This window comes from Urocampus carinirostris, chromosome 7 (assembly GCF_059441175.1).
Source record: "Urocampus carinirostris isolate Australia breed hairy pipefish chromosome 7, RoL_Ucar_1.0, whole genome shotgun sequence".
NCBI classification, from domain to species: Eukaryota; Metazoa; Chordata; class Actinopteri; order Syngnathiformes; family Syngnathidae; genus Urocampus; species Urocampus carinirostris.
The window spans coordinates 37757021-37773667 of record NC_142355.1 but is presented as its reverse complement, the minus strand read 5'-3'; the positions used below and the strand labels follow the sequence as shown (position 1 = coordinate 37773667).

Sequence of the window (16647 nt, the reverse complement as noted above, 5' to 3'; positions counted from 1 at the left end):
TGAAAAGACCGAAATGTTACTTATTGGTCCATCGAAATGCCGTGACTTGTTTTCAAAAACTGCTGTGAACATTGACAAATATCATATCACCCAGAGTGACTCAGTTGAAAATTTAGGTGTCATATTTGACCCCGATCTGTCCTTTCAAACACAAGTGAAGAATACTACTAGAACAGCTTTCTTCCATCTTCGCAACACTGCTAAATTTTGTCCTATGCTGTCTCCGTCAGATGCGGAGATAATAAATCACGCGTTTGTTACTTCCCGTCTCGATTACTGTAATGCACTACTCTCCAGTCTCCCGAAGTCCAAAATCAAGAGCCTTCAGCTAGTACAAAATGCTGCAGTGAGGCTTTTAACTAAGACAAGAGAGTATGATCACATTACCCCAATTTTAGCCAACCCGCATTGGCTCCCTGTTAGTTTAAGATGCTATTTTAAAGTTCTCTTGGTATTATACAAAATCATGCATGGACTTGCTCCCTCATATCTTTCAGATTGAATTTCCCCCTATGTTCCGGTCCGGAGCCTTCGTTCTGAAAACGCTGGTCTACTAGTGATCCCAAGAGCCAAGAAGAGTTCCGCAGGTTGGAGAGCGTTCTCCGTCCGGGCACCGGTGCTGTGGAATGCTCTTCCCCCTGAGATCCGATCTGCAACCTCAGTGGAGTTGGAGTTTTAATCTAAGCTTAAACACTTCTACTCTATAGCATATGAATAACCTCTATTTTTTGTTGACAATATCTGTGGATTATTTGTTATTGCAACATCCATTGCAGCCTGGTCATCCTGGAAGGGGGATTATCACATGTGCGGTCCCTTCTCAAGGTTTCTTCATTTTCCTCATGTTGAGGTTTTTGAATTTTTCCTTGCCCTCATGTAGGCTTTAGATCAGGGGACGGTGTAATAATAGTCTGTAATACTGTAGTAGTCTGTGGTTTGCAATAACCTGTGCAGCCCTTTGAGAGTCTTTGTGATTAAGGGCTATACAAAAAAAAATGACTTGACAAAAAAATAATAATAAGCAAATATACATGAACTATGATACAGTATAAAATGTGCATTTTTATAAAAACACAACTTGAGAAATTTGCATCTGTTACATAACCATTGCCTCACCTAAAAGGAGCTGACATAGTTGTCTGCCGTCTTGCTACTATGGGTACCCAAACAAATATGCAAAATGGTGCATTTTGGTCACTTTGTGTCCACGTAGTTTACATTCTTTCTTGTCCTTTTTAGCACTAATTTTCAGTTTCGCTACACCAGGGGTAACCAACGTGGTGCCTGTGGGCTCTAGGTAGTCCCCTAAGGACAGCCGAGTTGCCCGGGAACCGGTTCTGAAAATAGTTCACGAGTGCTGGGTCATTGTGATTTTCTAGTAAAATGTTTTTAGTGGCAACTTCCAATAATTAATCTGGTAATAACATAGTACCAACATAGAGATAACATATTTTGGAACTGGTAGCCCCAGCAACTCTTTAGACTGTCAAGCAAGACCCTCAGCAACTTATACAGCTGCATCGTGGAGAGAATCCTGACCAGCTACGTCACTGTTTGGTATGGCAGAATCACAGCCATGGACCGCAAACGCCTGCAGAGAGTGGTTAAGAACTCTCAGAGGATCGCCAGGACTCCACTGCCCTCCCTGCAGAGCATATACCACCGCAGAGTCTACAGGAGGGCTGCTTCCATCATGAAAGACCCCATCCACCCACAGCACCGACTGTTTACATTTCTGCCCTCAGGACGGAGGCATGGGAGTGTGAAATGCAGGACAACCTGTCTAAAAAAAACTATTTTACCCCTCTGCCATCAGCCTCTTAAACGGCTGCTGATCAAACAAAACACTAGACACGTTAGGCACACTAAACTTTAAACTGGGCCATACTTTGACAATTCTTGCACTACAGACCCTTTTAACTGTGTTTTATCTTTAGCTTATTGCTCAACTCATCTTGAGTTGATCTTGTATTTTTTTCTTTTCAATATTCTTTTATGTAACACATGTGTACAATATATTTTTTGTTTTCATTTTTTTTGCGCTAGCAACTGTGTGGACAGCTAAGTAAGAATTTCATTGTGCAGGGAAACGCGTTTTTTACTGTGCATATAACAAGAAACACTTTGAATCTTTGCACTAATTAGTAACCAAAGGTAGCTCTCAGCTTCAAGTTGGAGATCCCTGCACTTCACCATCCAACATTTAGCGGTCCCGTTAAATCAAATACACCTTGTTCACAAAATGTATTTTAAAAAGGCAAAATAGAAGTTTCTAATATTTCCCTCTCATTAGCTTAAATCTTGACTGGATGCCTTGAAAATAGCTAGAAAATGTAGTATAATACAATATAAATGAAAATATAGATTAGGTCACCATTGACTTAGTTGAAAAATTATCAATAAAAATGGAATCAATTCAATTTAGTACTTGATGCAAAACCTAACCTTGTGGTGAGGCGTGTTAAACAACTGACACACATTGTTGATATGCCATCAAGTCAGATGTCTTTAATTTGAACAGATTTACACAAATCTACAGATACAAAACATGATCTATGGTTTAATAGGAAACAAAAACAGCAGATACGCTATGATACATTTCAAAGTGCATTCAGTAGAAGGCTAAATGAGACGTGCTGTCATAACTTAACATTGGATTAGTTTAACGTTTTTTTTCCCTCACCCTGGAATACTTAAAATGTTATACAGAGAACATTAATATGGACAATTAATTTTTCACCAGAAACAAGAGTGGACAGAATATAAAATTGGGATATCCTTCGTAAAAATGTCTTAAAAGCCAACACTGTACAGGGCAGAAGAGCTACTGTACATGAATGGCTATTGCAGCCAAGCAGTCAAATTGGGGGGGCTAACCTGAGCAGCCAAAGACAAAGATAGTGGAAAGACGACAGAACAAACATGAGTGAAAAACAATACAAATCCAAGGATTAAAGCATAACTATAATAGAAAAATAATGTGGCTCAGGCTGCACGTGGCACTAAATTAAGGGTGGTCTTAAGGTTAACCACTTGGGTATTTATTTTAGGGCTTAACCTTTGTGTGAACAGGGGTGTCTCAACCACAAGCCCCTGACATTTTGTGCTTCCTCAACAAACAAGGCCAGGTTCGCAGATAGCCACATGTCACATCATTTTGTCACATGTGAATATAGAGAAAATGTCTCCAACATTTGATTGGATCCACATCACAAGGACAAATCTAAGAGTTCTTTAACAGCTCAGGGATTTGTAAGACAAGACAAAGGATGAAAAAAAGAAGAGGGACCAAAGACATCTATGTCTGTTTCTTTGTAGCATTACTCAACATAGATCGCTGAGGCCAGCAGTCTTGCGCGCTTTTTGCATGAGAGCACGAAGTTGGAACTGCTTTCTGGACAGGAGGCGGACATGCTGCAACAAAAGAAGAAATTCAACACTGCAGATGCACATGCAAAACACTCTAAATGTCGAAAGGCTCACCTTGAGAAAAACCTCCAAGTCGATGACTCCCCTCCGAAGTGCCTCCCCCAGGTAGAAGATGGTGTCCTCTATGGCATTTTCTTCAGCGTAGAGGTTTAGTATCTGTTTGTACAAGGGAGCCGTTGGCACAATTATGTCGTCGATGTTGTTGTTTTCCGATTGGCTCTCCATCTTCTCCAGGGCCTCGGTCAGCTCCTCGTCCTTGCGCTTCAGCAACTCGATGTTCCTGTCCACGTCAGCCTGCCCCAAACGACATTTGCTTGACAATCAAAACCCAAAAGCCAGGAGAAGACTTTAAATCAGTAAACTGTACAAAGAGCATCACAGGTAAGATCTTATGCCCATGACAGAGAACAAGCACAAGCTGAATTTCAGCCTGGGTCAGACAGAAAATGTCAATCACTATGTTAAAAATAAATAAATATATGTTTATAAAAATGGATAATAAAACAATGTGTGGGTACTAAACTTCAAAAAGGATTTATTGAAGAAAAGAGAAAAAAAAGAAAAAGAAAAAACCATATGGCAACCATATATTGGATGCTTTGGATCCCCCCGTTGAGGAAGGTCATTTTGCAAGTAGATATTGACCAAATGGGTTCATGCAACTTCAAGACTACTAAATTTCGCCAAAGGTCCAGCTAGTTAACAAGTTCCTGGTTCTTATCTGTTATCATGTAATTAAGAAATCTAAATATTCGTGTTCTTATTTCATAAGCTTTTTCTGCATTCTCTATTGGTATTTTTAGTGGTTTGTCATTTTTCTTCAATGTTACTTTTTTTTTTTACTTATAGTATTATTTCCTTGCATTTTATAGCTCTTGCATTATATAAAAAGCTTAACTAAAGGAATACTTGTTATAAAATAACCTTCTAAAATGTATATTCAAATTCTAAAAAACATGCGAAATGCAAGAAAATACAGTGGACCAAAAATTTCGAGAAATTCTTGCTTCACTATTCGGTCAAAAAAATCGGAGTCCGAACGCCGGTAATGCGCGAGTGCGTACGCTAGGGTGCGATGCTGAGCGGCGAACGGGTGTAGATCGCTCTTTTCGTGACCAACTGTTATAGCGTGCGAACGTGCTTCGTTTTGCTTTCGCTTTTAATATAGGTGTACCAAGTTTTTTAGCCCCTAATAATGTCTCCGAAGAAAGTCAGTGCAAGCAGCAAAGTTGCTACAGGTGAAAAAAGAAAAGTAGTGCGTACAACTATTGCATTTAAGAAAGAAATAATAGCCAAATATGAAGGTGTGCTGATCTGGCTAGGGAATACCCCACCGTCCACCTGCGCGCCTTCTGCTGACCACCACAAAGGTAAGAAATCCTATTCATAATTATTTTCTTTATCCTTTTTTTTAATTTTTAAACGGTCATGTTAACGTAATCTTTCGCACGGAAGATTACGATAACGCGAACGTAAGATTAGCCTGGGTTAGCTTTGTTTACGTTAAATATTCAAGTTAAACATTCAGGGTGTTGGAACGGAGCCCAACATTCAGGGTGTTGGAACGGAGCTCCCTTTCCAATAAACCGCTCACCACTTGTTGTGGAGACCCGGGTGCTAAATGACTTGTAAACGACCTGATTTTTTTATTTTTACACGTTCATGTTAGCGTAATCTTTCGTATGGAATATTACGATAACGCGAACGTACGATTAGCCTGGGTTAGCTTTAGTTTACGTTAAACATTCAAGGTAAACAATCAGGGTGTTGGAACGGATTAAAACGATTTACATTATTTTTAATGGGAAAAATGATTTCGGTGATCGAAGAAATCGGTTTTCGAAGAGGGTTCTGGAACTGATTATCGTCGAGAACAGAGGTTCCACTGTACATGTTTTTTTGCATAATAGTTATACACGCTTCATTGTTACATTCCAATTATTTTCTCAGATAATGCATTTTGAAGAGAGCCTGTCTCATCTTTGACGTCTTCAGAGTAGGACGAGCACCTTTGAAAGACAGTCACCATATTGGTTTACGTGTTAATTAGTCAAAGAGGTTACAAGTGTTTCAAGCGAAGTTTTGGTAGTTTTTGTGGAGTATGCAAAGATGTTGTGTCGCAGGTGGATCCAGTAATGGTACACCAAACAGTGACCAACCAAAATGGGGCTAACTGGCAAAAATGACAGAGAGCAAAATAGGGCCAATCCAGCCGGGAATAAACAAATGGACAGAACAGGCTAGCCGACTGCTAAAGAAAAGTAACCGGGACAATCAACGCCAGGCTGACTGACCAAAAACAGCCAGACTTAACAGTCTGTTAATGTAACCTCTGCAGACACAGATGTATTGAAAATGTAAATGTTTATACAGGATTGTTAAACTTAAGATTTTGTTTCTAAAGATAGGCTTTAATCCATTATCACAATGCTGTATTAAAAACATTACCACTTCCTGGTCCAATCTGGATATCATGTCTTCCAGCTTTTGATGGCCTTTCTTGAGGTCTTCTTCTGTTCGCTTGAGGGCATCCAGCTCGGCCTGAGCCCGGTCCATCTCCTCTTTCATCCTCCAGCGAAGCTTGTCACTGACAGCTGAGATCAGCGATGCACGGATGGTGTCTTCGCCAATGGTGCCATCTCTGTTGGTGCCTGAACAAGGAAAATGTAACTGAATGCAAACCTGTTCTTGGTGTTAGCCACCGAAGACTGAATCTGCAGTTCTATAGGTAGGAAAAAATGGAATTGACTCATATGTCATCGGTAAAAAAATTGTGAAACAGAATAGACACGGCACTCAGAGTTAAAAAAAAAAAAAAGTCTGGAATTTTAAAACATTTTGTTTGTTGACGCCATGTTTTGGTTTAAGTTTTAATTGGAGCCTCCGTCAAGCTTCCTGTGTGGCACGTGCAAGTACATGCATTTTGAAGAAGCTTTAAAAGGAACTCTTCTTTTTACATCTTTTTTTTTTTTACGTCGTTTGGACTGAATTTGGTACAGGCCTTTTCTTACTTTGGTCATATTTATGCTACACTAACTAAAAACTGTAATGATGAACATGATATGACTTTCCACTTCCCTTTCCTGGTTCCTAATGTGTTGTGCGTCCCGAACAGCTCTGATGTAAATAAAAGAAACGCATAAGCTGCTAGGCGCGGTAGAAAACTAATTATAAAGGCTCTTTGAATTCAGTTGGGCATAGTTAACACATACTTGAGAAAATATTCTACTTTCAACTTTTTAAGGAAAGCTTCACACGCCACCCTAACAGAAAAATACATTTACTACATAGTGCTTAGAGACTAGCCTAAATTGTAATAGTGCCATGAAAAATTTTGCATTGAAATAATAGTGCAATGACAAGTATAGCAATAACATACAGCAGCAACAAAAATTCCAAAATAAAATAATAAGATACAGTATGGTCACACATTTTTCAATGCACCTTGCAAGATGGATTTTAATTCCAGTTGTGTGTGCTTGCTTAGGGTGCTGATGGCCCTGGGGAAAACAGTCTCTGAGCCTGTAAGTCATTGTTTTAAGGGACCTGTAACACCTACTAGAGGTCATAAAACTCATCCTAGTGCATGACATAAGCGTAAACGAGTTACTTGAAAAAAGAAATTGAATCATTTCAAGTACATCACAACAGAAGACAAATATTTGTTGGAAGCAAATGAGGTGTGGACGCAAGGGAAAACCCTAAAAGTCGTACAAGTGTATATGGTAAAGCCATATCAAATAAAAAAAATAATTATTCAATTTTTAAGAAACCCCAACTGATATATAAACTGAAAATGTACACTTTATTAAACTAGATAAATTGGCCCACATTTAAAAAAATGTGTCATAATAAGTATGTACCATCAGACTTGAATCAGAACTAAAATGTTCCAAGCTTCTTTTTTTAAACCTCTCCATTAAATATATCTCGAGTAGCAAGTACTCCAATCTGCTGGAGATTCACGACTGCTACCAGACCACCATTCTGTAATAGGTCTGGCTTGAAGTAGAGTTACTGTTACAATCCCCAAATATAGGACATAACCAGAGAAGAGGGAGAAAGTCTCTTCCATACTGTATATGTTGTTGGCCTTTAATGCTCCCAACTCATGTTCCATCAAATGACCTTTAGCTGTCAGTTCAGCATGCCGAACAAGTCAAGCTCAGGGTGAGTGTTTTAGGAAGAAGGTCACATGGCTAGATTGCCATTAACTATATGGAAATATGGAGATGCCAAAAGATATTAGTGTTTGAAAATTGAGACAAGTGTGACTTCAAACACCCCTAAATAAAGAAACAAGTAAAAAAGTGCAAAGCCTGAAATTTCCAAATGACTCTGGGGTTTTTTGTCATCTGTCTGGGTCTCTCAATTGTCAGTGACTGAAATTATGATAGACGAATTGTGTCTATCAGCACTTTATGTACCGTATTTTCCGAACTATAAGGCGCACCTAAAAGCCTTTATTTTTTTCAAAAGCTGACCATGCGCCTTTAATACAGTGCACCTTACTTATGGATCAATATTAAGTCGCAAAGTCTTGCAACTAACTTGCAGCCGCCGACTAGATTTTCCCCCGAACGCCAAGTAGTCCGCAGTGTATGCTGGGATTTATTTACCGGCGTTTCATTGGCTAACCAATGTGTCAATCATCATTTGAATCGATCACTATTGGCTAAAGTTATTCGGAGGTCAAGGGGCGGATCCTTTTTATCATTTACAGGCTGGCATAGGCTTAAGCGGCAAAACAAAGCCTGCAATTGGCCGAAAAATATGTGTCAATCATCAGTTGAATCGATCACTATTGGCTAAAGTTATTCGGAGGTCAAGGGGCGGATCCTTTTTATCAATTACAAGCCGGCATAGGCTTAAGCGGCAAAACAAAGCCTGCAATTGGCTAAAAAATATGAATGTGAATAGCACGTGGGGTTGACGGCATAGAGAAAGCATTTTTTTACTATTCTGTATTTGTAAATATTTTATTCTCCTGGATTTACTACACTCACGGATATAAGAGGACCATGGTTGCACATTATTATTGAACACAACAACTTCGGTGAGCTACTCCGGCTATATATTTTCCCTGTATCTTGTTTCAGACTGAACTCGATGTTTCTGTGATAAGCGGTGCAGATAATGGATGGAATGGAGTGTCTATTTTTAAATTAAACTAAATTCCAAGTGTTTATTGTCATATGCACAGTAAAGTTGCGAGCGAAAAAGAAAATAGAAACTAAGGAATGGTTGGAATTTCTTGAATCCCAAGACTTTAACCTTCCGAATGATGGAACGATGCATTTGAGTGACATCCTATGGACACCGCATCCGCACGGGTTCTCGACACGTATTTGCTTCTTTGCAAGCTTTCGGAATGTTAAGGGGGTACTAAGTTTGACTGAACTATCTGACTGTTTTGTCGACGTTCCCATTGTAGCGCCGGTGCGTCTTATGTATGTCAAATATAGGACCAAAAACTATTTTTTCGGGGTGCGCCCTATAACCCGGTGCGCCTTATAGTGCGGAAAATACAGTAGATGTAAATGTGACATACATGTTAATGAGTGCATGAGGTAAATGAGTGGATGCTTGAAAGGATGCTGTCGAAGAGGGCACACAACCCAAGGCATTAAATTGCCTTAATCATTTTATGTTATTTCATTTATATGTTCATTATTTTTTTGTTAATGTCTCTTTAGTTGCACTTTTATCATATGGGACTACTCCAATAGTTTTGCGAAGTTTTTGGTCATATAGCCACGTCTGTACTGAGGGACCTGGGGAAGCTGCATGGGGCACCAGACAGTGAACATATCAGTGCTGTGTATGAAATGAATGAAACAATTAAGTATGGAAACCAACGCACACCGGATTTCATAATGGTCTCCTGAAGTGTGCAACATTAAATGAACTTAATCCATCCATTTTCTGCGTCGCTTATCCTCACTAAAGTCGCGGGTGTGCTGGAGCCTATCCCAGCCATCGGGCAGTGGGCAGGGGGCAGGGGACACTCTCAACGGGTTGCCAGCCAGAGACAGACAACTCACTCGCTCTTTCACACTTAGGGACAATTCGGACCTGCCAATTGACTTGACATGCATGTTTTTGGATGTGGGAGGACACCCAAGGCAGGCACGGGGAGAACAGGCAAACTTCACACGGGAAGGCTGCGGTAGCTGAACGTGAACCCTGGACCTCTGCACCGTCAACCACCCAGCAGCCGTGCCACCTTAAATAAACTTTTCAAAAGAAATATTAATCTTGCAAAGTTATCCTTATTTTTTACTAAATATACCTTTAATTTGATCATGTCTTTTTTTCTTTAACTGTAACGGAATACAATTACATAATGACGTTAGATATATTCCGTTATTTGCCCAAGCCTGGTAATAAGATTAGAAGTAAAGTATTATTTAAAGCACGTTATCAGCAAAATACACTACCTATAATAGAACAATTATATTTATAGCAAGCAATGAAAATGTTCTACCCCTTCCTATAATCTCATTTATTTAATTATTGGTGCTTCAACACGAGGGATGATGCTGCAATGGCATCTCAAATCCATAGTCAGTGCCGTGGTTTATTAAGTGGCTCTCACTCAAACATAGGGTGCAACTAGTAACATCAAATGGTCGGAACATTTGAGCTCACATCATTTGGCTACTTCCCTCCTCAAGATTGATGAGGCTGTGGCACTCAGCGAGCAATATCTTTTTCATATTTTACTGTAGATGTACAGTTAAGAAGCTTTAACAAGAGTCAATTTTTTTTTTTAAATCACATTAAACAAATGACAGTAAATGATTGTGGCTTGTACAATGTTACAACATTATTGTGCCATCAATTTGTAAACTAATTGCAGCATTTATACCTTTGTAAGATATGTGGAAAGAAAGGTCACACAGAAATTCAAGCAAGGTAAAACTATTGTCCTGTTGAGGTACTTAATTGTTTTACTTAAATTTAAAATGAAAACAAGTCTGAGTTTCAGTGTATTGTGTGCATCATGATGGAAGTTGTCCATAATACATACCCACTGTTGACACAGGAGTTTGGCTAGGGAAGTGAGTGGAACCAGAAGTAGCTGGGTATGAGTTGCCCGCTGGATACTGGTAACCAGGGTAGCCCCTGACAAGGAAGTAAAAATACAATTTTGCAATATGTCCCAGACATTTCACGTAACATACACAAGACTGAAGAAATCAAACAGCACAGGTTACAGGGCACGTTTGTCACACAAAACGCGTGTATGCACAAGATAGTAAAAAACTTACCCTGCATTTGGACTCGGGCCATAAGGTGAAACAGCAGCCATACCAGGTACATAAGAAGCTGTTGGAAGAGGGGGAGTTACACCCACAGTCATTTCTTCAAGTGACTTACTTTTTGGCACTGCGATAGAGATTGAGCACCACCTGCTGTTCAACTGAGTAAATTACTTACGATTTGGAGGTCCAGCAGCTTGGAAAGCCTGGTAAGGCACCTGAGTGGTAGCACGAGAAAAAACTGGAGGCTCCTCCCCGAACACGACAATCATCACCTGAATCAGGCCATATAGGTCTGAGTGAGGCTGGAGGGGGGGAGGGAGAAGAAAGGGTTAAGAGTCCTCTTGGAAAAACATTTCACACAGAGCAAAACATTCATAACAAACACCCGAGGAGTAACATCTGGGACATAAAAAGGGTTCCTGCAGGTTAAAAGGACCAAATGTAAGACCACACATTATAACAGTTATGATTTGGCAAATACTTTGAGTTGACGGCCACATTGGTTTGAAAAAAAATAAACGGTGGCCAGACTGCAGGGGAAAAAAAGGCCGATTGATGAGTTTTACTTTTTGTATATGCCGACAGTGTTTTAAATTAGACAGTCGGCAAAACATGACGAAACTAGATCATGTAAGAAAATCAATCTTTTCTTGTATGCATTTGCACAAGTTATCTTTCATTGCTCATTTGTTTATAAGGGGAACATTCCATCCAAACTGTTTTAAAACAAACAAAATATACAAATAGATATATTATTTTACAAATACAAACATTAAGTAAAAGTAATAGCAAAGTCATATCTCACTTTTATAAGCACACGATTTAATAATTCGCATTGAAAAACTTAGGGCTAATTCAGAAGTGTTTCATTGCATGAAAAGTATTATCGTTACGAATAAAATTGATTAAAAAAGCAAGTACAGAAGAATGTAGATAGCCATTTAAATGTTGGCCATGAGCGCAGTGAAAAATGTTGTTTTTTATGGGAGTACACAAAGGGAGGAAACGATAAACACATTTTTATTAGTAGTACTTTTTTAAAGACATATGTTAGAATCATATTAGATGATTGATTTAATGATTTAAAAGTTGTTTTTATGCTTTTATTTTTTAATGAGAATGTTAACCCAAATTTTGGGAACTTGGCTGATTTCATATATATTACAGAAAGGAGCTAACACTTAAAACTTTTGCAAATACACTGAGGTGCTACTTTTGATTGTGCATTTTTTAAAATTCAGATGAGTGCAATCTGATGCTTTAAAAAGCATATCTGTGACTACTATTTTAGGTAAAATAAGATTGGGATGTTTGTTTCCTCAAATATTCGCACTTTGATAAATGGTAGTAATCAGATACAACTTTAGGAGAAGCTCTTACCGTTGGCAACATCCAGTTGGCGTATTTAAAAGTACAAGTCATTGTTTGACAAAGGGCCTTATTGATTTCTTGTGCTTCTCTCAGTTTTATCTTGTGGGCCAGAATAAATCCGTTGCCAGCCATAGTTTTCCTACCCATTATTTAGATGATTATTATGGTCTTGAAAATACAAAATCTAAATTGGACTTTTTTCCCTTGGTCATTATGTCTCTAAAACAACAGGGGGCCCAGAGTGTACTAGTTTTTTATGGTCTGTTGTCATGTTTTGCTGTTTGTTGTAAAACAGGTCCTGTGCATGTGGAAAAGTAATTAAAGCAAGAATGTTATCCAATTGAGCCAACGATGCATGCATGCGGTGTTCCATCAGACAAACTTACATGCTTCCACTCATGTAGATAAGGAAGGTAGATTTTTCCATTGGCATCAATATGTTTACCAGTTTTGATCATCATAGTGCTGGTTGGCTTAACAAAACAAATTGGTGGGTTGAAAGGATAGGTGTCTAGCAACCAAAGACATACTGGTATGTTGTAGACGTTGCCTGTAAGGAAACACACACATACAGAGTCCAGACATTAATATTTTTATCTACCATCTGCCTTAATTTAGGTACACAAAACACAAGCATGGAGGACGCATATTTGTACATAGATAGTAGAGTGTGACGATTTTCCAATTACTTTTAACACAAGGTATATTTACATGAACGGTATACAGTATTACCTCGGCTATTGCGGTTAATGGGGGGCAGGACCCCGTGCGAAACGTGTACATGGACCAAGTAGAAACCTTTATTTATTTGATTGATTATTTATTGCTCAAGAACAGACCCAATTTACAAGCTCGAGTGTTTGTTTACCAAATAAAAAGGACTTTATAAACTTTTTTTTTACAAATATCTTGTGTAGTGGGGCAGCACGGCGTTGCAGTGGTAAGTGCGTGTGCGGCACAGTTCTGTTCCCCCCGTGCTTGCGTGGGTTTCCTCCGGGCACTCCGGTTTCCTCCCACATTCCAAAGACATGCATTTCAGGTGGATTGGCCGGTCCAAATTGTCCCTAGGTGTGAATGAGCGAGCAAGTTGTCTTTCCCTATGTGCCCTGCGACTGGCTGGCAACCAGTTCAGGGTGTCCCCTGCCCACTGATTGCTGGGATAGGCTCCAGCACCCCCGCGACCCTACTGAGCATAAGCGGTGCAGCTAATGAGATGAGATCTTGTGTAGTTTCATATTATAATTTTACAAATAGTATTGCTATTGTAATGCACAACTTTATGAATTAAGGACCTGATCCACTTCACTTTGCATGATCCATTTCTGCCATCATATAGACGTTATGGTAAACTGAATTTACCTTTCGGTATCTATTCATTATCAAACATTTTGAAAAGCGAAAGAGAGCCACTAGGGAGCGCCAAAGACCTGCGTGTGGCTTCTAAGCAGGTTTTCTGGGTTAAGAGGTCCCCTGCTTATGAATGCAGAACTCGATGCATTATGAAAATTCGCAAAGCCGTGAACCAGCGATAACCAAAGCGCGAAGTCGCGAGGTGTCTCTGTAGTTCGTTTGAGATCCGAATTTAGAATTTGGACCAATCCGAATAATCTGTTTACATGACTCGTGACAAGAAGTAACCATAATACGTGGCCTTTGGGTACAACACTATTGGAATCATGAAAGACATTATTACACAAATTGTGTAAACCAGGCTCTGTCGAGTTAGCGTGCGTTGTTTGTTTTTGTACTACAAGCCCAAAGTTATTTGCGACACAAACAAAGTAGAAAAATGTCACAGAAGACATGAATGAGCAAACACAGCAAGGATTCTGGCTCGTTGTATGGGTTTACTCGGTTAAGTTATTTGAAGTCTAAAGGACTAAACATTTAAAAATGGAGACCCCAAAGTTAGATTTAACCAATGACTGTGCCTGTTTACACTATTAACACCACCAGAGTATCAAAAATATTCTGATCTTAATCAAATTATTTACCCATTGATGTGAAAACTCCACAATCTGTGAAAAACAAACAAACATCAAAACAATTGCATGTACCTCTATAGCTTACAGGGACCGTTCCTGTTAAACTCATCAAGTCTCTTGTAGAGCCATCGTTGAACACTGAAAAGCAATTTCAAAACATTAGGTAAAACAACTTTAAACAATCTAAGTCAGCGAATCTCAACTGGTCTGACTTGAGGACACACCATCCTGCCCTAACTACAAGCCACGAGCCAAATCAAGAAAAAATGTCCACTTCTCAAATGTATCAAATGAAAGGTTTGCGCAATTTAATCCAGAGATAGAATATATTACTTTAAAGAAAGACCAGCAAAACCAAAACTACTTCAAGTAATGCCAAGTGAATAAAGTCGAAAACATTTCACTTAAGTGACTTTGTCTTCAAGATTTAAAAAAAATCAATATACACACTTAAATATGTAAAGAAACTTTGGAGGTATTTTTCTGTGTTGTGATATGTGGGTGTCAACTCCCATTTGCAGCGAATTATTGCAGTCTACTCTTAGGGAACTTAAATGACCCGCAGTAATTTTTTTTTTACTTTTGGGTCCCAACCCACCAGTTGAGAGACACTGATTTAAGTATTGAAGTGTTTCAGATGTAAATATAGTGGAAGCACTAAGATTGTAGAGTTTCGACAAAGGACAGAGACATGTAGCCTAAGTTTGACTTCAGATGTTTATTAGTATGAAAAATTATGAAATTTACCATACGCATCCATTACAGGCTTCAAGTCTTTGTAATGTGAGATGACATTGGTGATTTCACGAACAGTCAGGTCCCTGTATTTGTATTGCTGAAATACAAAACAGGAGTGTTGAAAGTCAATACATTTATTCAAATTATTTATTTTTATATCAGAAAAAACTCAAGCAAAAACTAAATAAATAATGTTTGCTACCTCAGTTAAGTTTGCATTGTAGTGGGAACACTCTGCTTCAAATATTCTTTATCATAACCAAGCATGTTAGTTTAGTGTGTAAAATAAAAAAGCCTACAAATTAACATAGATAAATGATTGGTTATTTGAAAATAGTAATTGTTAATACAATATTCAGGGTGTGCAAAAAGTATTGAGCACATTTGGACATGAAATATCTTGGAAACAATTAAGGATATAGAATCTGGTAAATTCGGAAAGCCTGTAATCTCATTTTTTATATGGGATGTTAAATGCGAACACCAATGGTCACGTGACAAATCAAGTCGATTCTTGATAAATGCGTCCCAGCATTGCATTGCCAATGGTTGCTGCAGATTCTGTGCTTTACTGTGTTGTGTCTTTCTTTGAAAGAGAAACAGTCAATGGTGACACGTACTGACAAAATGCTGGAAAACTGATTAATGGATAAATTGAGTGAGAAAGTTTGGTGACTTCATTTTTCAACAGGATGGGGTCCCACTACACTGGAACCTTGGGTATAGACAGTTTATGACCACAACACTACCAAACATCTAGATTGAACGGTCTAGAGCTCTAGACAGACAGATTACAATCTCGTGTCCTGGCCACCCAGATCTCACACCATGCAGGTTCCTTTGGTGGAAGGATTGTTGGAAGTGCCCCGTATTCCAAGAGACATGAAAGAGCTAATGGCACAAATAACAGGAGCTGTTGTCACTGCAATGCTGGGACGCCTTTGGCAAGAATATGACCATCAATTTGATGCGTGTGACCAAAGGTTCTCACATTAATATCTTCGAACATATCTGAATTTAACAGATTTGTTTTTGTATCCTGAATAGTTTCTGATGTATTCAATGTGCCTAAGACTTTTGGAATACCCTGTATTTATTACCTGTACAGTCATAACGCTATTTGGACGAAACATGCCTAACAGTGTTTTGATTGGTACGTAATGTAAGCACATCAGTAAATACACATTTCACACACTTCAAGATGAACGAAATTGATAAGCTAATCAGTTTTGACAAACGGCGTTTCACGGTTCAACAACAAGGAAATGGCAACCCCAGTTCGCTCTCGTTACGCTTTGCTCATGTTAGCTGTCATGCTAACGAGTTAGCCTACTCAGAGACTGCTTTACCTTCAACATTTTCTTCAAGGCGCCTTCGTTGACAACCGCCATTTTTGTATGGAGGGAGCGCCTTTCGGGATTGAAACAAAAACAATGGGGAAAGTTTGCCGAACACTAGCTGGTAAAAAGTACCGAAATGCTATGCTAATGTTAGCGCAGCACCTCGGTGGCCTAGTCACGAGAAGAAGTTCTGATAAGTTGTCTTGTTGAGTAAGTCAACCTTTCCCTTTTTATCTCAGGTCAAACAAGTAATGGAAAAGCTAATTGTGAACAGGTTGTTGGGTGTGAAGATACTAGCTTCGACACCCAAATATTGCGATGAAAACAATCCCAATTTCCGGTGCTGCGACTGACATTATCCGGGCTCCTGGTTACGTCAGAGTTGAGGGAAAACTTTATTGGTACCAACAATACATAAGTCTAACCATGTTTCTCTGTATAGTATTTAATCACAAGAAGCCCAAAACGGCTGTACAGAACAAATACTATCATTAAACCATCCCGTGATCCAAAGCC

At 39.0% G+C, this 16647-nt stretch overlaps 1 protein-coding gene across 1 annotated transcript; it reads right to left on the bottom strand.

The window, feature by feature from the left end:
* Window positions 1-2488: 2488 nt before the first annotated feature.
* On the bottom strand, window positions 2489-16517 carry tsg101a (tumor susceptibility 101a). The gene is made up of 10 exons (XM_088340885.1): window positions 16141-16517; window positions 14801-14888; window positions 14126-14191; window positions 12455-12618; window positions 10873-10999; window positions 10704-10761; window positions 10463-10557; window positions 5878-6080; window positions 3484-3723; window positions 2489-3414 (listed from the first exon to the last, which is right to left on the bottom strand). Exons 1-10 carry the CDS (start codon window positions 16180-16182, stop codon window positions 3325-3327), a joined length of 1173 nt encoding a protein of 390 aa, XP_088197011.1. The 5' UTR covers window positions 16183-16517; the 3' UTR covers window positions 2489-3324.
* Between the last annotated feature and the right edge of the window lie 130 nt (window positions 16518-16647).